This window comes from Cebus imitator, unplaced genomic scaffold, assembly GCF_001604975.1.
Source record: "Cebus imitator isolate Cc_AM_T3 unplaced genomic scaffold, Cebus_imitator-1.0 Scaffold36, whole genome shotgun sequence".
NCBI classification, from domain to species: domain Eukaryota; kingdom Metazoa; phylum Chordata; class Mammalia; order Primates; family Cebidae; genus Cebus; species Cebus imitator.
The window spans coordinates 2,100,830-2,124,721 of record NW_016107351.1 but is presented as its reverse complement, the minus strand read 5'-3'; the positions used below and the strand labels follow the sequence as shown (position 1 = coordinate 2,124,721).

At 61.1% G+C, this 23,892-nt stretch overlaps 2 protein-coding genes across 7 annotated transcripts in view; one reads left to right on the top strand and one right to left on the bottom strand.

The window, feature by feature from the left end:
* Positions 1-5,895, bottom strand: part of AATK (apoptosis associated tyrosine kinase) — a 44,198-nt gene extending 38,303 nt beyond the window's left edge. For 4 of the 6 annotated variants that reach the window (XM_017524921.2, XM_017524922.2, XM_037737197.1 and 1 more), the window contains exon 1: positions 5,808-5,895. In XM_017524921.2, the coding sequence (XP_017380410.1) occupies positions 5,808-5,862 (55 nt within the window). In that variant the 5' untranslated portion in view covers positions 5,863-5,895. Of the gene's footprint in view, positions 1-288; positions 450-5,571; positions 5,638-5,807 lie in introns of those variants that run through there. The other 2 variants (XM_037737199.1, XM_017524919.2) reach the window with 2 other exon arrangements.
* Positions 5,896-16,394: 10,499 nt separating this feature from the next.
* Positions 16,395-22,080, top strand: PVALEF (parvalbumin like EF-hand containing). The gene is made up of 5 exons (XM_017524914.2): positions 16,395-17,494; positions 19,506-19,618; positions 20,128-20,263; positions 20,525-20,640; positions 21,495-22,080. Exons 2-5 carry the CDS (start codon positions 19,513-19,515, stop codon positions 21,539-21,541), a joined length of 405 nt encoding a protein of 134 aa, XP_017380403.1. The 5' UTR covers positions 16,395-17,494; positions 19,506-19,512; the 3' UTR covers positions 21,542-22,080.
* Positions 22,081-23,892: the final 1,812 nt, after the last annotated feature.

Below are 23,892 nucleotides of genomic sequence, written 5' to 3'. Positions count from 1 at the left end.
TGGACTCCTGTCCCTCAGCAGGGACCCCCACACCCTCCATGGGGGTGAGACAGGGGTAGCCTGGCCACGCCCCACCATAAGAGGTGCCCTCAAGTGGCCCTGGCTCAGGAGAGCATCTGGCCCCGCTGCCCAGAATCGCCCACTGCAGAGGCCCTGCCCGCTCTGGCACAGCCACCGCCTCTGGCAGGGTCCCTGCAGAACAGGAGTCTCCTGACCACAGGCCCCCCCACTCACCGCAGGGCTGGCAGCGGGAGCACAGCCTGCACCCTCCCAGAAAACCCCACCTACCGGGCTCTGGGTACTGCTCCCGCGTGGCTCTGACTGCGGCTGCAACCCCAGAGTGACCCCCAGGAGGACCCCAGCCCACCCCAACCCAGGTCCCCTGACCCCAGGCCCTGGTCCCTGCGGTGGGAGGCTGGGGACTCAGGAGGACGCCGCCTCCTGTGACAGTCCTCAGAGGTGCATGGGAACTGGCTCCGGCCCCGTCCGCTGCCCTCATTTCCTCTGCCGGCTTCCTCTGCGGGGGGTGGGGAGCCCAAGGCTGCTGGTCCCGCTTGCTGGCGCGAGTTCCTCTGTGAAAGGCAGGCAGGGGCTGCAGGGCCAGGCCCAGCGGGGCCCAGACGCCAAAGCCCTCCTGTCACTCACCGTGGCCTGCGGAGGGGATGGGGGTCTCTCCTCCACGGACACGCCGCCAAGGACAGAACCGCAGGCCGGGGCGCCACAGGGGGTGCTCTGCACCAGGCTCCCACGAGGGAGGGGCCGAGCGGGCCTCCCGTCTGCCTCATCCTGGGATGCAGAGGGGTCAGGTGGCCACGAGAAAGGCCCATCCCAGAAGAATCCAGTGAGCTGGAGACGGGAGGCCGGTGGCAGCAAGAATGGCACAGTGCTGGGCTCGCGGCCACACGCCAGGTCCGAGCAGACACGGGCCCTCCGCCTCCCTCGTGGACAGAGGAGGAGGCAGAGGACCAGCTGGCCAGTCGGGCGCCCTGGTGGGTTCTGAGGCTGGGCCAGCACGTGCCCTCGTTTTCTTCCAAGGATAACTCTTCCCAGGTGTAGTCAGAGGTTCCTGACACCTTGAGGCAGCTGTGCTCGCCCCTCAGACCCAAGAAGACCCCCAGATGCGTGTCCTGGGACCACGGGCTGCTGGCCCAGATAGCAAGGAACAGAGATGCTCAGTTCCTGAGGACGGAGGAGGACAGCGGCATGGGCAGGCCGCTCCCCTGAGGCAGTGACGGGGTCCTTCCTGCCCCTCGGCTCAGCGGCCCCAGGTGCTGCTGCGCTCACATCGCTCCAGCATCGGCCGTGGCCTCCCTCCCACAAGCACCACGCCGCCTGCTTTAATCAGGCCCACCCTCTGCAGTCCGAATTCATCTGAATTTGATCACAGCTGTGAAGATACTATTTCCGAATAAGGCCCCATTTGGAGGTCCTGGGTGGGCGTGGGCTTGGGGTGACATATTCCACTCAGCACGTAACTCCAGGGGGCACAGCCAGGAGCGCATTTCGCAGGCGGCCGGGGTGGCCGGCGAGTGCAGAGAGGACATGAGCAGGCACCGGCCCTGGACCTGCCGTGGCAGCCCCTGCGTTCTCTCAGGAGCCTCCAGGAGAGTGGGTGCTGCTGGACCCCGTTTCAGAGGTGAAACAGACACAGAGCAGTTGTGACGCCTGTCCATGTTCACACAGCACGACCCGGCCCCAGACACCAGCCCACAGCGGCACCCTCCCACAAGGCAGGGTCAGGGCTGGGAGCCAGGGTGGCAGCAGGCTTGGCGGGGAGTCCATGCAGCCTGAACATGCAGGGTGGCACGAGGCAGAGCTTCCAGAACGTTCCACACAACACAGTGGCTGCCAGCCAACCCCAGCCAGCTCTGGGGCACTCAGGCCCACAGGGCAGTCACCGCAGGGGCAGGTGCTGGGCCTGAACCCCCAGCAGAAGTGACTTCCTCTGGCGCACCCAGGGCTCAGGCCGGTCCTCTGGGTCACCGTGCCACACCATGGAGGGAAGCGCATAGCCTGGCCTCCTGGAGAATGTGTCAGAATGACGGAGATGGTCTCCCTGACCCATGCCTGGGGGTCTGGGGCCTCATACCCACACCCTCCCCCAGTGCCCGCACCCAAGACGGCAGGTGGGAGCCGGACCCATGCCCAGGGCCCACGGCCTGCGTGTGACCACTCCCCAGGGCCACTGTCCACACAGACTTCCCATGGGACCCTCTCCAAGAACCCACCTCCGCCTGCACACCTGCAGCGTAAGGGTCTTGGCGGGGGACCTGAGAGGAAGGGTGAGGACAGGCCCACCCCCAAAGGCACAGCCCGCCCTGGCCATCCTCTGAGACCCCAGGGGGCGAGAGGAGGACAGGTGCTCAAAGGGCAGGTGCTGGCTGCCTGAGCCGGAGTGGTCTGGGCAGCTGGGGCAGCAGCTGCCTTCACCCAGACCCCACACCTGGCACCTGGGCAGCGTCAACTGTGGGGCACCTTCCCAGGGCAGGACTCTGGGGACCACCCAGACCCACGCCTCCTGCTCAGCCCTTGACCCCGAGTCCAGCCCTGTCCCTGCCACTGAAGCCGTGCCTGGCCCGGGGCACCACCTCCTCTGCCCTCTCCCCACTGACGCCATCATCCCGAGGCCCAGCGCGCCCAGCCCTGTGCGGTGTCCGGTTCACACGAATTCTGAGTGAGCACCATGGCCAGCCACAGGCTCTTCTCCCATGAACCCCCATGGTGCCCGGTTCGGGCCAGATACAGGGAGAGGCCTTGAGCAGGGGACAGGATGTGAGCCGAGGGACAGCAGAGAGGTGGAGGTGGGGAAGATGGTGAATCCAGGGTGCCATGTCCTCCGGGAGCTTCCACAAACTCCAGGCCCTGCCTACTGGTCAACAGTGACGGCTCTGCGCCAGGGGTCAGCTTTGACAGGCACTGCCCATTGCCCAGGGACCCACCCTTAGCTCAGGGCACCACTGCTGTCCCCTCAGACCTGGGCATCACAGCCATTCCCACCTTACAGATAGCAAAGCAGGCATGGAGAGGCAGTCACAGAAGGGCCCCTCAGCAAACCAGAGGTGGCCCCAGGGAAAACCCCTGCTCCTAATGGGGTAGAGCACATGACCCCCCCCAGGCTGAGCACGCCCCTCCAGAAGCCGAAGCGAGGTGGCGTCCCATGCCCACTCCCAGCCTAGGACAATGCCAGGCCCCAGGGCTCAACCACGGTGACCTGAGGCCACGTCTGGGTGGGTGAAGGCTGGGGAGCAACAATGTCAGCCCCAACCCTTGGGGCACTCAGGTAGAAGGACTGACCCCTGCTTGCTCAAGGCCATGGCATCCCCTTCCTGCCAGCCTGGACCTGGCCATCCTGCCCACGTGTCACCTCCATCATCCTGCCTTTCCTGGCCCCCTGCCTACCCTAGTCTCCCCAGAGCGAGGTTTCACTTATGCAGAGCGGATCTCAGAGGGCTTGGGTGAGTAGCCCAAGGCCACACAGCACAGAGGCTGGAGGGCTGCAGCTGCCAAGAAATACCCCAGGGTCACTTACCCACGCTCCTGAGTGCCAGGGAACTGGGGGAAGAGCTGGGCCCCAGAGGAGGCAGCTCTTCCCAGTGTTCAAGCAGGCTCCTGGACCAGGTGCCCTCTGCCCCTGCCCTGCCTGCATCCACCTGGTGTGGAGGGTCAGAGGCCCAGGCAGCCCACAGTCTGTGCCCACAGCCTCCACTCTAGCTCAGGCCCTGTACTCTCGGGCGTCTCTGCACCCTGTACCCCAACTGCCGTCACCTTTGTGGAGACTGGCACCAGCTCCTGTGGGGAACAAGGAGCTGGCCCAGCGGCGGGGCGGGGCCTGGCGAACACAGCGAGACCCCCAAGCCCAGGTGCTGGCACTGCCCCAGATGCTGAGTGACACACAAGCCAACTGCCAGAGCCACGGGCGCAGGCCCCTCCCCTCTGGGCGTCCCCACAGACTCAAGCAGCTTCCGAAGGAACCAGCTCACTCCATTTTGGAGATGGCGAGGAGCCAGCCTGGAGCTGCAGCAAGCCCGGGGCCTGGGGGTCTCTGTCCCGGCACCGTCACCTCCAGCACAGAGAGCCAAGTGCTCACGAAGCACTGAGCCCACCCCAGCCCACCACAGGCACCGGCAGCCCACGCTACAGATGGGAAAACCGAGGCTCACAGGCAAGGCCAGGCAGAGGGAGCCCCCTCTCCTCTCTAACCCCCTCATGGGGGCTGCTGCAGAGCCTAGACCCAGCCCCTTAATCTGAAGGACAGTTCTCTTCCCCCCCACTCCCTGGCACCAGCACCCTGGGCAGCCCCTCCTGGCCGTGGGACCCGGAGCCCAGCAGGTGCTTGCAGCTGTGGCCCAGCGTATCGCGGAGGAGAGATGCCCCTTGCCGCCAACAACTCCTCTAAGTCATTGAACGGACACATTAGAATTGTTCAGATCACAGCTGTTTACCTAGGGAAGGGCAGAGCTGGTGCTGCTCGGGGGCGGGGGAAGGGGCCTCTCAGGGTGAAGGGCAAGGCTGGGCCCCAAGGCAGGGTGTGGGCCAAGGGTCCCCTCTGTTCTGGGGACAGAAAAGACCAAGCACCCTGGGCCATGCCTGGCATGGAGATGCCATGGGGACCGGCCCCAAGCCTCCTCCACCCCCTGCCGTTGGGCGCCTACAGCAGCTGCTGGGCTCTGGGCCTTCGCCTGCCCACCACACAGGGACTTCTGAGCCCCAGGGGTCACTGCAGGAAGTCATTTGTGAGCAAGTGACGCCCACAGCCCTAAGCCTAACAGACAGACCTCCCACCGGCTCCCCTTCCCCTGGGGAAACGCCTTCAGACCCAGACTGGCCCAGGGGACCCCCAGGCATCCCTGCCGCGCTGTGTGCACCGGCCCCACTCCAGGAGACACAGGAGAGCGAGTCACAGGGAAACACGCTTTGTTTAGGCTGGCTCAGCCTTGTGCCAGAGCCCCAGGGACACGTGGGTGGGACTTGGCCCTGGGGCATGGATGGCACCGGGTGGGGGGGGTGGGGAGTGGGAGAGGTTATCTCCCACTCAGGACAAGCAGGGGCCAGATCTGGAGAAGCAGGCGAAGCAAGCCTACAGCCTCCTGATGACAGACGGGGCTTCCAGCTGTCCCCAGCCCCCTCTGCCCATCCCAGCTGCCCACTGCAGCCAGGAGGCCAGGCAGCTGTGGGCAATCGTGCCCTGCCTGGTGCACTGACCATAGGGGGTAAGAGGCCTGCTCAGGTCCCCTGCAGCCAGCTTGACAGTGTCATCTCAGGCCCCCACTGCCAAGGGATCTGGGCACCCACCAAGGCCCATCTCTTCTGAGTCTCTGCTCACTGGGCTCTGTCATGTGGACCGGCCCCTGCTCCCCTCTCATCCCTGCCGGCTGCTGGTGGCTGGGCAGGGCTCCGAGAACCGCTCCCATCCTGGGAAGGAGCCTCCCATGCCAAGGCCCGGACCCAGGAGAGGCCGTGACAAGCCTGAGCCCCAGCTGGCAGACACCCCCACACCCCCAGGGGCCCTGAGTCCCTAGGCCTCTTCTCCTGGCCCCCTGGGACACGCGCGGCCCTCCGTGCCCCAGTTACCTGTGCCCGGGAGGCAGCCGCGGAGTCACGACCGCGCGGGGGACGCCAGCCCGCAGGAGGAGCCGGTGCGCGCTGGGCCCAGGCCCTGCCCCTCCGGGCTCGGGGCCGCCGGGGGTCCGGCTCCCTCCGCGCTGGGCTCGGGGCGCGGAAAGGGTTAATTTCCCGGCGAACCCGGAGCGGCGTCCGCGGCGGAGGGAGGGACGGAGGGAGGCGGCGCAGGCCGGGCCGGGACTCACCGGGGTCGAAGTGCGAGCTGAAGGCGAAGCTGGGGTTGAAGAAGGACGACGACATGGCCGGGCCGGCGGCCGCCGCAGGTGCAGAGCGCGCCGGCCCCGCGCCCCGCGCCCCGCGCCCCCCGCCGCAGCCGCAGCGCCCGCACCGGTGGGGGCGGCGGCGACAGACGAGGCGCTCCGCCCGGCCCTGGCGCCGCGGGGCTCCGCTGGTGCAGTCCGAAAACGCCAGCGGGAGCGCGCAGGGCCGCGGAGGGGGGGACTCCTCCGCTGCCGGGGTGGCATGGGGGGCACGGAGGGGGGCCCGGAGAGGGCACGGGGGGACACGAGGGGGCCTGAAGGGGGACACGGAGAGGGGGACATAGGGCACAGAGGGGGACGACACGGGGGGCATGGAGTGGGGGGACACGGATGGGGGCACAAAGGGGGAACACGGAGGGGGGCATGGAGGGGGGACAGGGATGAGTGGGGTGCTTGGAGGGGGGGAATAATGCCACGGGGAGGGGATGGTCCAGAGTGGGGAGCACGGAAGCCTGTGACTGAGAGGGGCACGGAGGTTGGTGGGGGGACAGAAGTCGTGAGTGGGTCCAGAGGGAATGCTGGGGCAGGGGAGGGGGTGCTCCTAGGTGGGAAATGCAGGGAGACAGGTGAGGGACCCGGGAGCACACCCGGGGTGGGGCTTGATGCTCAGGGGCCCTGGCCTCACTTGCAGGCTTCGAGGCTGGCAACCACCCCCCCACCCCATACCCTTTAGGTGGCACCTGTGCTGGCAAAGTGGAGGGCTGGCTTTGTGCACACAGCCTGCTCCCGTGCCACGCTGTGACAGCCATGAAGAAGGAAATTGGCTGACTCCCCTGGGCCTGGACTGTGCCAGGTGCTTAGGGCAGCAGGTTGGCCTGGGCACAGAGGGGCCATCCCTTCCCCTGTGTTACTCCCAGGATACCCCATTCCCCCGTCTCCCCACCGCCGGGCAGCGCCATCTTGCAGGGCTTGGGTGGAGCAGGGTCCCCCCCAGCCCGCCCCTGTGGGAATGGGAGTGGAGGCTGGTCCCCACGGCTCACACAAGGCAGGTGGACGGCTTGGGCTCAGGAGTCCAGACCAGCGTAGGCAACATAGCAAGATCCTTTTGCTACAAAAATTACAAAAATGAGCCAGGCGTGGTGGCGCTCACCTGTAGTCCCAGCTACTTGGGAGGCTGAGGTGGGAGGATGACTTGAGCCTGGGAGTTCGAAGCTGCCGTGAGCCAAGATGGCGCCACTGCACTCCAGCCTGGGTGACAGCGAGACCTCATCGCAAAAAAAAAAAAAAGTGTCCTAGAGACTTGCAGTCGAACTTGATGCGACCTCCCCCACTCATTCATTCATTCACTTGGACCAGATGGCGAAGCCCCTGGCAGGGCCCAGCTGGGAGAGGGGCCTGTGGAGCAGGTGCGAGACGTCCACTCAAGCAGGGCTCGTAGGACTTGGGGAGAGGAAGGTGCCTGTTCCCAACAGAGGGGCCTGCAGGGACCCGGACAGGACGTTTGCGCCACGGGGCAGATGGCTGCCAGGACCTGCCCTTCTTTTCCTAGGGGGCCCCTCATGCAGGAAGTTTCCTCCCAACAGGCAAAGCAAGAGGCCTCCACCCCGTCCCCTCAGACCTTTGGGGTTCTTGGCTGTAGAAGGCCAGACACCAACCCCGCCTGGGGCAGAAGGAGACAGAGCACCAGGGCCTTCTTCCTGTGACCAGCCGAGGCTCTAAGGGGCTGTGCCCCCAGGCTGCCATTGCGGGTGAAGGAGCCTGGTGGGCAGAGTGGTTGATGGTGACCTTGCCTGCAGGAGGCGCTCAGAGGCGCCAGGCCACCTCATTCGGTCTGTGCCTTCAGGGAGCCCTGGGGGCTGGGAGGACCAGTGCCCACCCAGCAGGCTGTGATCCCAGAGTACCCAGTATGAGGGGCAGCGGATGTGGCATGGGGGCTGAGTCTCTACGCTGGGTCCCCTGTCAGGGCCTCCCCTCCCAGCCAAGGAAGGAATGCCCTCCTCTGCCCTGCCGGAAAGGTGCCCCAGACCAGACACCCGGACTTAGGCAGGGGGAGATGGCCAGTGCCCTAGGTGGTTGCTGGTTGGCACTTCGAGAGAGTTTCTGCCCAGAACTTCCGCGTCCACAGTGGCCCTGCCTCGATGACCAAGGCTGGAGACAGATTGCTGTGACCAATGGCTGGCTGCTTTCGGATTTCCCTGTGAAAACACACGTGTACACTTGCGGCTGGCCACAGCTCAGGGCCCTCAAGCTGTGGATCCTCTTCGGGGTCCAGGCAGGACATGGGAGGAACTGCCCCTGGGCTCCAGGCCAGTGCTCCGCCCCACGTGGCCAGTGACACACCAGTGACACCCTTCTCCAGGGTGCACAGGGTCCTGAGATGTCCCTGGAACCAGGAGTTCAAATGCTTCCTCTGACCGAGACCTGAGAGGGGCTCCCCAGGGCTGGCTTTTGCCATGCGGGGACAGGGTCAGTGAGCACCTCTCGGTAAAAGGTCCCCGAAGACATACCGGTTCCCTATCCCCTGGCCTGGGGGAAGGACTGATCTCCACTCTGGAGCCCTCCAGACCCCAGCAGGAGCTGACCCAGGAACCCAGACTGGCTGGGAGAGGCACTGACTGTCCGTGCAGGGGCATTGCCCATCCAAGAGGAAAAAGGCCAAGAGGCCAGGCAGAAAGCCCAGGTGTGGTGGGGAAGAGGGAGCCTGGGCCTGGGGGTCTGGGGACTGGAGACTAGGGTGACACATCTACCTCAGGAGCAAAGTTTAAGGGACACCCCAAAACCCAGCAGTTATGCCCATCTACAGAGGAACCATTGACAGGATGGGATCTGTCCGCACAATGCCACGGTGTTGGTCCATGCACGGGACCAAAGCTCGGACACACGATGACACACGAAAATGTCACGCTCAGTGAAAGACGCAAGAGGCCGCAGAGTGTGTGACTCCACTTGTGTGAAACATCTGGAACAGACAGATCCACGAGACAGAGCACGGGGGGGGGCCAGAGCCAAGGGAGGAGCAAGGGGGGGTGATGCAGAGGGGTGCAGGGCGTCTTCGGGGGAGAAAAATGTCCTGAATGAGCTAGAGGTGATGGCTGCCCACCTTGTGAAGACTCAAAAACACTAAGTTGTACCCTTTAAAGTGGTGAATTTCATGGCATGTGATTCATATCTCAATAACATTGTTAAAAACAAGTAGTAAGGTAACTAAGATTTTAATACAATATTTTAATTGTATCTATTTATTTATTTAGCAACCTCCGCCTCCTGTGTTCAAGCAATCCTCCTGCCTCAGCCTCCCTAGTACCTGGAATTACAGGCGTGTGCCACCACGCCCAGCTAGTTTTTGTATTTTTAGTAGAGACGGGGTTTCACCATATTGGTCAGGCTTGTTTTGAACTCCTGACCTCTTGATCCACCTGCCTCAGCCTCCCGAAGTCCTGGGATTACAGGCGTGAGCCACCGCACCCAGCCTAGTGATTATTATTAATATTATTTTGAGATAGGGTCTCACTCTGCTGCCCAGGCTGCAGTGCAGTGGTGAGAACGCTGCCTCCTGGGTTCAAGCCATCCCCCGACTTTAGCCTTCTGAGTAGCTGGGAGTACAGGTCCCTGACAAAACACCCAGCTAATTTTTGTATTTTTTGTAGAGATAGGGCTTTACCATGTTGCCCAGGCTGGTCTTGAACTCCCGAGCTCAGGTGATCGGTGATCCACCCACCTGGGCCTCCCAAAGTGCTGGGATTACAGGCATTAGCCACTATGTCTGGCCCTAATTTTATTTGATTTTTGAGATGGGGTCTCTCTATGTTGCCCAGGCTGGGCTCCCTCTGGGGCCCAGTGATCCTCCCGCCTTGCCCTCCACAGTAGCTGGAATTGCAGGCATGAGCCACTGTACCTGGCTTAATACAACAAAATTATTATTAGTTTTTGGGGGGGAGAGTCTCGCCCGGTCTCCAGGCTGGAGTGCAGTGGTGTGATCTCGGCTCACTGCAACCTCTGCCTCCCGGGTTCCAGTGATTCTTCTGCCTCAGCCTCCCAAGTAGCTGGGACTACAGGCATGCGCTACCACGCCTGGCTAATTTTTGTATTTTTAGTAGAAATGGGGTTTCACCATATTGGCCAGGCTGGTCTCGAACTCCTGACGTCGTGATCTGCCCGCCTTGGCCTCCCAAAGTGCTGGGATTACAGGCGTGAACCACCACGCCTGGTCCCAAAATTAATTTTAGAAATCCATGACAAGCACAGTATCCCAGCTGTGAACAGAGCCGAGAGCCACGCAAGCGTCTCAGAGCCCAAGGCTGAGGAAGGGCAGTCCTGATGTCCCGGGTGCACCCCGTCCACCCTGCCTGCACGCAGCACCGGCTCTGTTCCCCTCCAGGGCCTTCCCAGCCTCAGGGAACAGTGAAGGTCACTAACTAGGCATCCCAGGGAGCCTTCTCTGCTTTCCACAGGGTCCTCACTGCGTGGGGGTGACTCCATAGGGTCCCCTTCTACATACTGAGACCTGGAGGCTCCGGAAGGGGTCAGCAGAGAGGGGTGGACCCGGGTCAGGGGGAGGACAGGTGGGAGGGAGGGAAAGAAGCAGCAAGGCAGGGCTCTGGGGAGGGGCTGCAGGAGTGACCTGGGCCTGTCAGGAACAAGGACCACACACCGAGGACTTCAGACCCCGGAAAGGGATCCTCTCAGCTCTGGAGGCAGAAGTCTGAGGTCCAGGTGTGGGTGGGGCCGCTCCCTCCAAAGGCTCTAGGGAGGGTCCTTCCTGCCCCATCTAGCTGCTGGTGGCCCTAGGCGGTCCTGCGCTGGTGGCACGGCCCCAACCTCTGCCTGCGTCAACACGTAGTGTGTGTGTGTGTTTGTGTCTATGCACATTTGTAGGTGTCTGTGTGTGCATTCGTGTGTCTGCATGTGTGTAGGTGTGTGTGCATGTGTGTTGCATGTGTAGGTGTGTCTGTTGGTATGTAGGTGTGTGTGCATGTGTGTGCACATAGGTGTAGGTGTGTCTGTGTTGCTATGTATGTGTGGATGTGTGTGCACATATGTAGGTATATGCACGTGTGTGGCTGTGCATATGTGTAGGTGTGTGTTGGTATGTATGTGTGTGGCTGCATATATGTAGGTGTGTGTTGGTATGTGCGTGCATGTGTGTTGCATGCATGTAGGTATGTCTGTAGGTGTGTACGTGTGTTTACATATGTATAGGTGTGTGCATGTGTGTGTACATATGTGTAGGTGTATGTGTGCACGTGCATGTTTAGGCATGTGTTGGTATATATGTGTATGTGTAGGTGTGTGTGTGTTGGTATGAATGTGTGTGTGCCTATTGTAGGCATGTGTATGTGCGTGTGTGCACCTGTGTGTAGGTGTGTTGGTATATGTGTGCATGTGTTGATGTGTGTGCATGTGTATGCATATGTGTAGGTGTGTTGTATGTATGTGTGTGCCTATGTGTAGGTATGTGTTCATATGTATGTGCATGTGTGTGCCTATGTGTACATGTGTGTTGGTATGGGTGTGCATGTGTGGGTACATATGTATAGGTGTGTGTTGGTATGTGTGCGCATGTGTGTGCCTATGTGTAGGTGTGATGTGTGTGCATGTGTATGCCTGTGTGTTGGTGTGTGCATGTGTAGGCATGTGTTATGTGTGCGTGTGTGTGTGCATATATGTAGTGTGTTGGTATGCATGTGTGTGCATGTGGTGTGTGTTGGTATGCATGTGTGCATATGTGGTGTGTGTGTTTGTGTCTGCATGTGTGTGTGCCTATGTGATGTGTTGGTATGCGTGCATGTGTGTTGGTATGTGTGCATGGGTGTGCATTTGTTTAGTTGTGTGTGTTGGTGTGTGTGTACATGTGTACGTGTGTGTTGGTATGTGTGTGCATGTGTGCCTATGTGTAGGTGTGTGTTGGTGTGTGTTGGTGTGTGTGCATGTGTGTGCATGTGTTTTCAAGTGTGTGCATATGTGTAGGTGTGTTGGTGTGGTGTGTTGGTATGTGTGCATGTGTGTGCCTGTGTAGGTGTGTGTTGGTATGTGTGCATGTGTGTGCATGTGTGTTGGCATGTGTGTGCATATGTGTAGGTATATGTGTTGGTATGTGTATATATATGTAGTGTGTTGGTATGTGTGTGCATGTGTGTGCCTGTGTAGGTGTGTTGTGTGCGCATGTGTGTGCATATGTGTTGGCATGTGTGTACATGTGTGTGCAATGTGTAGGTGTGTGTATGTGTGTACATGTGTTGGTGTGTGTTGGTGTGTGTGCATGTTTGTGTGCCTATGTGTAGGTGTGTTGGTATGTGTGCATGTGTGTGCATGTGTGTGTTGGTATGTGTGTGCATGTGTGTAGTGTGTGTAGGTGTGTGTGCATGCGTGTAAGGTCAGGACTGGACATATTTTGGGGGACACAGTTCAACCCCAGGCGGATGTTCAGGGCGTGGGAGGGAGGGGTGAGGTAAGGTGGGGAACATGCAGCTGTGAGAACAAGGTCAGCGCCTCCCAGACTCCTCCTGCAGACGTCTGAATCCCAATTAGCCGCTTATAATAGTGTTTCTGCCAGCGCAGCTGCCCGGACTCGGCACCCAAACCCGCCTGCTGGGCACTGCGGGAGGCACTGCAGAGCCCCAAGGATACCCCTGCCTGGCTGGCCTCAGCCTGCAGTGGGCACCCCCATTCTGCCACATCCCCCTCCGCCATCTTGGCCCTCTTAGAGGCATCTTAGGGTGCTTGGGCTCCTCCAGCCCCAGCCCTGTACCCCCAGGCACCTGGGAGAAAATAGAGCCGAGTGCCCTTCCAGGCAGAGGCAGCACGGCCCTCAGGCAGGAGGGGCAGCTGGGGCCTCTTGGCCTCCAGCCCTGGCCTCCCCCTTGCCCCAGAGTTGTTCCAGGCAGGAAGGTGGGCAGTGCCAACCCCAGTGGGGTTGAGACCTCAGTCTCCCCAAGGGGCAGTGCCTGTCCAGTGCTGGGACGGGGGCACAGTACTGTCCCCCAGAGCTATGAGGTGGTCCTTGAGGCCCTTCCAGGCCAGTGTAGCCCTCAGTGGGGGCCCGTGAGCCGGGGCCAGGGCTGGAGGCCAGGAGGGGCGGCTCTGAACAGAAATGAAGCCAAAAGGACCCCCCAGGGGACAGGCCATCTGTCAGCTTGGGGCAGGTGCTGGTTCTGGGAGCTTTGGAGAACACCGCATCCGCCAGCCCGCCTGCCACCCTCCCAGAGATCCCAGGCCAGGCTCCCCACGCCTTCGTGGCCCAGGCAGGCCAGGGGTGGGCTCACAGCCTGGCCGCTCACACTGCAGACGCTTCCAGGCGCTGGTTTCTTTGGGTCTCGTTTTATTAAAAGCATGATTTCCCACTCCACATAGTTCCTTTTCATTGAAAAAAAGTTCATGTAACATGAAATAAATTGTCTTAAAAGTGAACAATTCAGTAGCATTTGAATTCACAATGCTGCGCCCCCATCTGGGTCCAAAACATTGTCACCATCCCGAGAGGAAGCCCTGTGCCCATCAGATGACGCCTGCCCCCTCCCTTCTCCTGGGCCCCACCGCTGTGTTCAGTCCCTGCGGACTGGCCCCATTCCGACATTTCATAAAATGGAATCACACAGTATGTGGGTGTCTCTGCCACGCGCCCCACACTCAGTGGGATGTTCCCGAGGTCCCTCCTCACTCTGGCCTGCTGGTGCCCCATGCCTCTCTGCAGCTGAGTTACATTCCATTGCGTGGATGGACCACACGGTGTTTATCCAGCCACGCCCTGAGATCCGGGCTGCTGGCTGGGGACAGACTGCCATGTTAGTGTCATGTGTAGGGTGGGGCACCCGGGACAGCCCGGCACGGTGGGAAAGCTACAGGGTGAACCCCACGGAGAGGACTGTGGTGGGACTGTGGACTCTTCCACCTCTGACCCGCTCATTCCACTACTGTGAACATAGCCAAGGAAACGGACGGGCTTCTTGGACAAAGACACTCATTGCAACATTATCTCTAATGCAAAAAACGCTGACGTTTCTCTGGGTCCAGCAGCAGACAGCCAGTCAAGAAAGTCGCTGGAGCAGGGTGTGGTGGCTCATACCTGTAATCCCAGCACTATGGGAGGCCAAGGCAGGAGGATCACTTGGGGTCAGGAGTTCAAGACCAGCCTGGGTAACACGGTGAAACTCCGTCTCTACTAAAAATACAAAAATGAGCCAGGAGTGGTGGTGGGTGCCTATAATCCCAGCTACTCCGGAGGCTGAAGCAGGAGAATCACTTGAACCTGAGAGGTGGAAGTTGCAGTGAGCTGAGATCTTGCCACTGCACTCCAGCCTGGGTTGAGACTCCATCTCAAAAAAAAAAAAAAAAAAGTTGCCTGAATGTCGTCAGCTCCCAAGCACAACACGGAGCTGTCTTCCACCGTAACCGCAGAGTCGTAGAGACATGTGATAAAATATGACGCTGAGAAATCAGATACCGAGGTCCTATCAGCTCCACGTAAGAACCAGAGGGGCAGAAACCGGCACAAGGAAAAGCCTGTGGTTTCAGGGCGGAGAAGAGGCAGCGTGAGATCTTTTTCACTGTCGTTATCGGGGTGTTAGAAAACAAATGGACAGTGAAGCGTCTCCTTCTAGACAGGCCGTGGCTGGGGCAGGTCCTAAGTGACGTGTCCCTGTTCTGGTCTCACCCTGGTGACAGCCCTACAAGGGCCCTGACCAGTGAGAGACACCAACCAGGGCGAGGTGCCCACAGAAGCCACCTGCCTCACAGAGATGCCCTCTCCTTCCAGGGCCCTGATTTTAGGGGCTTCATGAGTGGGCCCTCGCATGGCTCCCTGGTGCCTGCAGTGACCCAGGTACAGATGGCTGCCCAGGCCTAGCCACTCACTGGAGGAAGCCAGGTTGTCCCCTGTCTTCTGCTGGTTTCTCAAATACCCTGGCCAGGCTGCATGTTCTGGGAGACGCTGCCAGGCGCAGTGGGCCACCTCCATGGACCCTCACACTCCCTCCTACAGCCCCCCTGAGGCAGCAGGTGGGGTGGGAGTTCATGCTACACACAGACGCCCCAAGAGAACGGCCATGTGGCTTGCCCAAGCTCACAGCTGCAAAGCCAGGCCCGCATCATATCTTGCTCTATAGAGAAGTACTGAGATTGGGCACATTCCAAGAAACACAAAACCTACCAAGACTCAATCCCAAAGAAATAGAAAATCTGAATAGGTCTGTAGCCAGTAAGAAAATTGAATCAGCGATCAAAAGTCTCCCATCAAAGAAAGGCCCAGGACCTGATAATTTCACTGGTGAATTCTACCAAACATTTAAAGAACAAACACCAATCCTTCTCAAGCCTTCCTAAACAAGTGAACTCAGCCACTCCTAACTCACTCTGTGAGGCCAGCATTACCCTGATACCAAGCCAAAGAGATTACAAGGAAAGAAAAGTGTAGGCCAATATCCCTCATGAACACAGATTCAAAAATCCCCAACCAAATGCGGGCAAGTTGAATTCAGCAGCATATGGAAAGGCTTATACACCATAATCAAGTGGGACTTATTTCTGGAATGCAAGGATGGGTTAACTACAAAATCGATCAGTGTGATACACTACATTCACAGAAGGAAGAACAGAAAACATGTGATCAACTCAACTGAGGTAGAAAAAGCATTTGACGGCCGGGCGCGGTGGCTCACGCCTGTAATCCCAGCACTTTGGGAGGCTGAGGCAGGCGGATCACAAGGTCAGGAGATCGAGACCTTCCTGGCCATGGTGAAACTCCGTCTCTACTAAAATACAAAAAATTAGCCAGGCGTGGTGCACACCTATAGGCCCAGCTACTTGGGAGGCTGAGGCACAGGAATCACTTGAACCAGGGAGACAGAGGTTGCAGTGAGCCGAGATTGCACCATTGCACTCCAGCCTGGCGACAGAGCAAGACACTGTCTCAAATTAAAAAAAGAGAAAAGAAAAAGCACTTGACAAAATTCAATGCCCTTTCATGATAAAAGTGCTCAACAAGCTATGAAGAGAGGGAAACTACCTCATCACGATAAAAACCGTCCGTGAAAAGCGCACAGCAAACGTCATATTCAGTGGCGAAAGACTGAACACTTTTCCTCCAAGATCAAGAACAAGAAAATGTGTGCACTCTGGCCACTCCTATTCAACACAGTACTGGAGGTTCCAGCCGGGCCAATTAAGCAAGAAAAAGAAACGAAAGGCGTTCACAATGGAAAAGAAAAAGTAAGGCTGGACGTGGAGGCTCATGCCTGTAGTCCCAGCATTTTTGGAGACCAAGGCAGGTGGATAGCCTGAGGTCAGGAGTTCGAGATGAGCCTGGCTAACACGGTAAAACCCCATCTCTACTGAAAATACAAAACCTAGCTGGGCGTGGTGGCGAGAGCCTGTAGTCCCAGCTACTTGGAAGGCCGAGACAGAAGTATCTCTTGAACCCAGGAGGCAAAGGTTGCAGTGAGCCGAGATCGAGCCACTGCACTCCAGCCTGTGGGACGGAACACGACACCATTTCTTAAAAAAGAGTTAAAAAAAAACACTGTTTTCCTTTTTTTTTCCTTTTTTTTGAGATTCTGGAACCAGGTTCGTCTCCTCGGCTCCTGGGGTCTCTTGGAGAAGGAGGATGATGGAGCCTCCCTTGGGGGGCTGCTGTGGCAGTTGTCTGAGGCGCCTGGGGCCCAGCCGATGGCAGATGACACTGTTATTATATTCATTGTCACCTGTCACATATCATGTGACCGTCACCTTCATTAGTGGGCACAATACTCTCACACCTCCGACATGGGCAGGCTACCACAGCCTGTATCAGGAGCCTGGCAGTCCCGTGGGCTCCACAGAAAGCCAGGGCCCCCACCCCGGCAGACAGCGCCATCCCTGGCCTCCTCACAGGCCTGTCGTGCCCAGCATGACCACCCCACAGGGATGGGGCTCTCACCACCACCCTCCCTGGGAGAAAGTGACCATGCCCTTGGTATGCAGAGCCAGCCAGCAATCACCCTGGCCCTTCCTGCTCACCACCGGCGAGGAGCCGTGGTTTGGGAGGCCGGTGTGGCTTGGAGAAGCTTTGTCATATGTGAACCTGGAGCCTCCCCACCCCCACCGGCCTGCAGGCTGTGCTGTCCCTCCCACCAGGCCCAAGCCCCAAGGTCGGGCCAAAGCACCCACTTGGCTGCCCCTTCAGACCCCACGCATGTGCCTGGCCCTGCAGCCTGTTTCCTGCCCCAGAGCTGGGAGGGCAGGGTCCCCAGCCTCAATCTCCCTGCACCCTCCACTAGCCCGCAACCCCTCCCACTGCGCACAGCCCCCTGCACTGGAGGCCTGAGGCCGGGGTTCCAGCCCTGTGACCTCAGGCAGGCCCCCAGCCTCTCTGACCTCGGGCTTCCAGCTGCCATCTGCCCCCTCGATCTCGCGCACCCTGTGCCCGCTCACTGGTGCCCTCTGCTCCTCCCTAACCCCACCCCAGGTTTGGGGAGGCCAGGAGCTGCAAAGGGTCAGTTTGCCCAGCCGGGTGTGGACTCACCAAGTGCCTGCGAGCCCCTGGGAGCTGCCCATGCCAGGCTGGAGTGCCAGGGAGGGGCGGGGACAGCTGCAGACCCAAGATGTAAACAGGCGTGCAGGTATAAAAGCTGAAGCCCCGGGGCCTCTCCGCAGCCCAGCCTGACCTGCCTTCCAGAGCTCCCAAAAGAAACCCGGCAGAGGTAAGCCCTGCCGGAGAGGGGACATAGGCCCTGGCCACTGAGGTTATCCGGGCTGGATGGTGGGAGCTCGGGGCCTCCTCTTTGTCCACAGGACAAGGGTGGCCCTGGGAGACCCTGGGGGGGCCCAGGGGAGGTGGGGAAAGGGGTGGGAGGAGGAGCGACCCTCCCTGCCAGCAGCACCACCATGAGCCCCAGGGGAGCCCGGATGGAAGACAGCTGTTTGTGTCTGGCCCTACAGGGCACACGTCTGTGCACACGTGTGCTAGCATGAGCCTCTGTGGGCACGGCTGCAAGAGGCGGCTGCAAGCTGGGACCTCCGTGTGGGGAGCTGGACCTGCTCACTCTGCCCCTAGGCACCCAGGCTCAGAGTGGGGATGGGGTGGGGCTGGCAGGGCAGTGGGTCCAAGGCCGGACTCCAGCAGGTATGCAGAGCTGGCTCTGGTCCCCTGCCTTGCCCCCAACCCAGAGGGACCCCACTGTCTCCATCACCCCTTCCCCTGAGAGACCTCTCTCATCTCAGCGTCTGTGCTTGGCGACTGGGTGGCAGAGGCTAGCTGCCGTGGGGAGACCACAGCCTCCACGGGTGGAAGGTCTGGAATGGTCCAGGCAGGGCATCCCAGATGCAGCAGTGCTGGGGTGGGGGTGGGGTCTGAGAGGTCTTAGCCCAGCCTGGAGGCTCTAGGAGCTCTGGCTGTGGGGGAGGGTAAACAGGGTGGGGAGAAAAGAGCCCTTTCAGAGGAGAGAGGAGGCACCAAGGGCAGCCCCCAGAGTCCAGGCAGGCCCAAGAATAGCTTGAGTGGTGTCTCGATGCCTGCCCCGGCTGGACACCCCAGCACACTCTGGGGTCCCGTGACGCTCCAGCCCAGGCTGGGGGTGCAGGAGCAGCCTGGAGCAGCTCTGCCTGCCACCGGCTCCAGCCTGGATCTTGGGCTCCCCTGCCTTCAGTGAGGGCGCCCTGAGAGCAGTGGGCTGGGGGGTGGTGACCGAGCCCAGCCCAGGGGCGTCCCCAGTCCTCTACAGATAGGACATTGATTCCTGGCTCAGCCACTTTCGGCCTGGAATTCAGCCCAGCCCCTCCTCTGTAAAGGAGGTGACACTGGCCCTGGATGGAAGGCAGGTATTCTCTTCCAAAATGGGTCCCCAAGATGCCACGGCGGGGGGAGGGGAACCAGAGTCCCAGCTCTGAATGAAGCGGGGCAGGACCGGTCCTGATCCTGAGGGCCTCTGAGGCCCAGGCCTGCCCCCCGTGCCTGCTCACCACCGCCCTGCTGGCCGGGGGAATCGCCACTGCGGGGACTGGGGCCGCAGCTCCCGCCACACGCAGCAGGCAAGCCCCCTCCCCACCATCTCCCTTCCCCCCGCCTCCTCCCACAACCCCGGAGTGGGGCAGGCGTCTCCCCACATCACGTGGCAGGTAGAGGTACTATGGTTTGGGGAGCAGGACCTGGTCCAGGGCTGCAGCTGGCGCCCCTTGAACCCCTAGGCCGCCAGGCTTGGGTTGCAACCCTTGACCTATGGCTCCCCTATCCAGAGAGCAGAGGCGCCTCTGGCCACTGCTCGGCCCCAGTCGAGAACCTGGGCCGCCCCTCCTGGCAGCAAGAGTGTGTTCCAGAAGGCTCTACCACCCCGTGAACTTTCAGGAGGGCCAAGAAGCCTGGGACACCCGCTGCCTGTTGAGCTCTGACATAGCTGCTGTGCTGAGCCCCAGAACCCAACCCCCCCTGGGGACAGCAACCCGAGAGCCCAGCAGGTCACAAGGCGCTGCTGTGAGGGGCACGGGACGGCCCAGACCCACCCGCTGGCGCCTCTGCCTGTGCCCAGACCCCCACCTGCCTGGCTGGAATCCCAGCCTGCCCCGGGCGCCCTGGCACACCGCCAACACTGTGACGCCTATCACCGTTCCCACGTTAAGGCAGGACCTAGCCCCATGCAGGCTCTGCATCTGCTCTGGCCCAAGCAGCACCCCCGATCCGTGTGTGCACCCCACAAATTGACTCCCTATCCACCCCAGGGCCAGGATGGATGAGGATTTCTCCTCTCAGATGAAGAAGATGGCCTTGGCCATGGGCACATCCCTGTCAGACAAGGACATTGAAATGCTACCCATGGACATGAGACACCACGGTACAGCATGCCCCACCCGGCACAGCCCCCCACCCATCCAGCCCAGCCGCGGTCAGGGGACCTCACCCCTTTTCTGGGGCTGATGGGTCCAGGATACCAGGACCTGCGGTGGGTGGGGACGTGGGGATGTGGGATCTGCTGGGGGCGGGGTGGGGATGTGGGACGTAGGGTTGTGGGGCATGCAGGGAGGGGCGGGGGGAGGGCAGGGATGTGGGGAGCAGGACCTGCGGAGGCGGGATGTGGGGGATGGCGCGGTACCTGCAGGGGCAGGGATGTGAGGGTGTAGGACCTGCGGGGGTGGGGACATGGGGGTGCGGAACCAGCGGGGGTGGGGACTTAGTGCAGGAATGTGGGGGGACAGGACCTGCGGGGGCGGGGATGTGGCGGGGAGGGACCTGCAGGGGCGGGCACCTAGGGGTGAGGCCCGGCAGCCCCATCCCAGGGCAGCGTCTTCCCTGAGGCCCCGCCCGAGTGGGGCGGCCCTCGGTGATCCAGCCTGGTTGCCCCAGGGTCCTTCAACTACCTCAAGTTCTTCGAGCACATGCGCAAGTTCCACGCCCTGGAGCAGCTGGACGACGCCATCCGCAAGGCCTTCCAGGTCCTGGACAAGGATAAGAGCGGCTTCATCGAGTGGAACGAGATCAAGTAATGCTGGCAGCAGGGGGGGCGGGGCCCAGGCCACCAGGAGCCCCGAACGCTCACCCGGCAGACCCGGCCTTCCCCCACCGGGTCCCCGCCAGCCTTGTGGCAGGCAGGGCTGAGCCAGAAACAGCTGGAGGCCCAGGAAGCCCAGAGGCCCAGGCTCCCGGCCCCGAGTGCCCTCGCCTACTTAGTGAGGGTAAACGGCCGGAGCCACTGGGCACTGGCCAGAAGCCTCGGCCCTGACTCCAGCCCCCTTGGCCCCAGGTACATCCTGTCCATCATCCCCAGCAGTGGGCCCACAGCCCCGCTGACGGACGAGGAGGCCGAGGCCATGATCCAGGCGGCGGACACAGATGGGGACGGAAGGATCAACTACGAAGGTGGGGCCCGCTCCGGACATTCCTTACCTGGCCAGGCTGTCACACTTGCCCAAGGCCCCGCCCCAAGGGCACCTGCACCCAACTGCCAGACGAGGAAACCCAGGCTCAGAGGGCTGGGCCAGGAGCCGAGGGACTCTTCCTGGGGCCAAGGACCCCACTGCAGAGAGGTGGCTGGGAGGGCTTCGGGAAGGCCAGCTGTGGTGGAGCCGGCGGGTATGGGGTCTCAGGCTCGGGGCTGCATCTTCTGGGAGGTCCAGGGTCTTCGAGGCTCTCCATGGCTGCCCTGAGGTCTGGGCCATCTCACCTCCACCCAACCCCAGCTGCGGGCCATAGGCCTGGAGGGCAGAGGGCACACAAGGTGGGCCGGGCCTCCAGATGCCCCCTGCCCAGCCGTGGCCCTGTCCTCATCTGCCCCTGTCTGGAAACCGCAGCAAACCCCGCTCATGGAGGGCCACGAGTCTTGACAGGGGGCAGCCTGGCCCCTCAGAAGTCAGACCCCCTAGCTGTTCCATGCTTCAGTTTCCCCACTGAGAGATGATCATAGGAGTGAGCTCCTGCTTTCAGAGGGTCTGTGGGAATTCCTGAGGGTCTCTGTAGAGACCCAGGCCATTGCAAGCCTGCAGTCCCCAGCTGGGGTCAACCCATGATAACCAGGCAGCCGGGTCCAAGGCATGGGGCCCCGGCCAGACAGGCTGGAGGCCTGCTCCCCACTGAGGGGCTCAGGGACAGGACCCTCTGGACCATGCAGTCCAGTCCTGGCACCCTCCCTTTGCCTCCTCTGAGAGTTAAAAGGCCTGCAGGGATTGGGGGACATGAGACAGGGGTACTTACTAGAAATTGGTCTGTTGCTCTAGAATTTTCTGAATTGATCAAAAAGGAGAAAATTCCAAAGAAGAAGTAGCACCATGACCAGCCCTGGCCAGCCGAGGGGCTCCTATGGGGTAACTTGGGGGGACCGCGTGCCTGGGCAGAAGTCGCTGGGGCCTGTGGGAGGAGGCCGCCGTGAGGGTGGACTCAACTCTTGCCAGAAAATGGAAGAAAAGCTGCATTAAGTGAATGACGCAGCCTCGTGTGTCTGTTGGGGGTGCTGGTGTGAACGGGGGTGGGGGCAGGATCAGGGCCATGGGTGACGACAGCTGGGGGCAGGGCGGGCAGGTGAGGGGTAGGAGGAAGACGGCCTTCTCCCATCCCTGAGCCCCACCTGGCTGTGGGCACCCCCGAGGGCGGCCTTGCCGCGAGGTCCCATCCAGGTGGGACTCCCGGTCAGCAGGTACATGGTACTCTCTGGGCCCAGACCCCTGAAGGGCCCCCTCCCAATCTGCAGTGGGCCTGGCCTGGGGCCACTCGGGGCCACACACCCCCACTTCACACAGCAGCTGCCTGAATGTGGTACGGGGACACCTGCAGCCCCCGGGTGCCCCTAGTTCTAGGCAGAAGCACCCGAAGCCTCTCCTCCGCCCCCATCTCCTGCCTGCTCAGGCTCCCGGGCTGGCCCTTCTACCTCCGGCCGTGTCTCCCTCCGTGGTGCTCCTCTCCCTGCTTAGTACTTCCAGCGTGACCCCAGCCCAGCTTTTGGGCCTCTGTCCCCCTGACATTCCCTTGCCTAGAGCTCCTCATCTAGTGGCCTAAGGACCCCCAGGCCCCCAGGCCCTGTGTGGGAGGAGCGGCAGGGGCCTGGGCCCCTCGGTGCCATTTGTGGATGTGGGCGTTGGCCTCCAGCGGCTCACTGGCCACACAGGACTCCAGGCTCTCTGGGCTGGTGGCACTTAAGGCGCTGGGGACCTGAGTCCTGGCTCGCCCTGGAAGGGAAGACACCTGCGCATCGGGGGAGCCCTTGCTGGGCTTAGGGGAGCCAGAACGGTGCTACTCCAGGGGTGGGAGCTGCTCCAGGGGCAAGCGAGGGATTTGTTGGGGTCAGTTTGTCGCAGTGGCAAGAATGAGACTGATTCACACCACCCTCACGACCCCTCCGCAGGTAACTATTTGGGGAGCAGGACCTGGTCCAGGGCTGCCGCTGGTGCCCCTCAAACCCCCAGGACGCCAGGGTTGGGTTGCAACGCTTGACCTATGGCTCCCCTATCCGACGGCAGAGGCGCCTCTGGCCACTGCTCAGCCCCAGTCAAGAACCCGGGCCGCCCCTCCTGGCTCCATCTCGAAATATACAGAGCCCGAGCCCCCGCCCACACCACCCCGCCACGGTCACTCTTGCTTGGGCAGCCACCGCAGGCTCCCGGTTGGTCTCTCCACCTCCAACCCCTGAAGGTCCATTGTCAACTTGCCAGCTGGAAGCCTCCCTCTGGGAACCCTCCTGGGGCCCTCCCCTCACACAGGGTGAAGCCAGGCCCTAGAGGCCTCACAGACTGTGGTTCCCACTTTCCCTCTGACCTGAGACCCCCGTGCCCTGCTCCTCCCCATGCAGCCACGGGACCCCCCTGCTTCCTCAGCCAGAATCTGCTCCAGGGCCTTTGCACGGTAGGCCCTCAGCCCAACACGCTCTTCCCTAGACATCCCACTACCAGACCTCTCTCCTCCTCCTTCGATGTTTTCTGCAAACGTCATATCTCCACGAAGTCGTCTTCACCTGCCCTATGTGGCATTTCACTGGCCCTCATCAGCATCCTACGTCCCCCTGGACCAGGTCTTTTCCCCAAAGCACCCCCCGTCCCCTAATATGCTGTGACATGGCGTACGTACTGCATTAATTATGAGCAAAGTGTGGGTGCTGAGATCCAGAGTGAGTGCAGGTGGCCCAGGCTGCCCCATTGGGCATCTGCCCGTCAGTAGCAGGGCTGAGGGGCCGCCGGGTAGCCTCCTGCTGTCGGGAGCCTGTCCAGGAGGAGGGGCTTTGGCGGCAGCTGCTATGGGCTACCCAGTGGGAGTAGGAACAGCAGAGAACCGACCTCACCAACGGGAGGCCGCCCTCACAGTCAGTCCAGACCCCAGTGTCAGCCCTTGCCCCTCCCTCCCAGCCAGAGCCACACTGAGCCCAAGGGACAGGGGGCTGGCAAAAGTCAGTCCCAGGGCCAGATCCAGCCCCACACTGGCCAAGCCTGGTTTTGGGCTGTCTGGGACAGCTTTGTCTTCACTGGGCTTAAAGAGGCCGTAGAAAGTTTGAAAATAAGAGGGGGCTGGGCGCAGTGGCTCACGCCTGTAATCCCAGCACTGTGGGAGGCCAAGGTGGGTAGATCACTTGAGGCCAGGAGTTCAAGACCAGCCCAGCCAACATGGCGAAACTCCATCTCTACTAAAAAT

Coding starts and splice junctions, on each gene's coding strand:
- PVALEF (XM_017524914.2), top strand. CDS start 19,513: ATGGATGAGGATTTCTCCTCTCAGATGAAGAAGATGGCCTTGGCCATG. Junction 20,264..20,524: donor ATCGAGTGGAACGAGATCAA/GTAATGCTGGCA, acceptor CCTTGGCCCCAG/GTACATCCTGTCCATCATCC. Junction 20,641..21,494: donor CGGAAGGATCAACTACGAAG/GTGGGGCCCGCT, acceptor CTGTTGCTCTAG/AATTTTCTGAATTGATCAAA.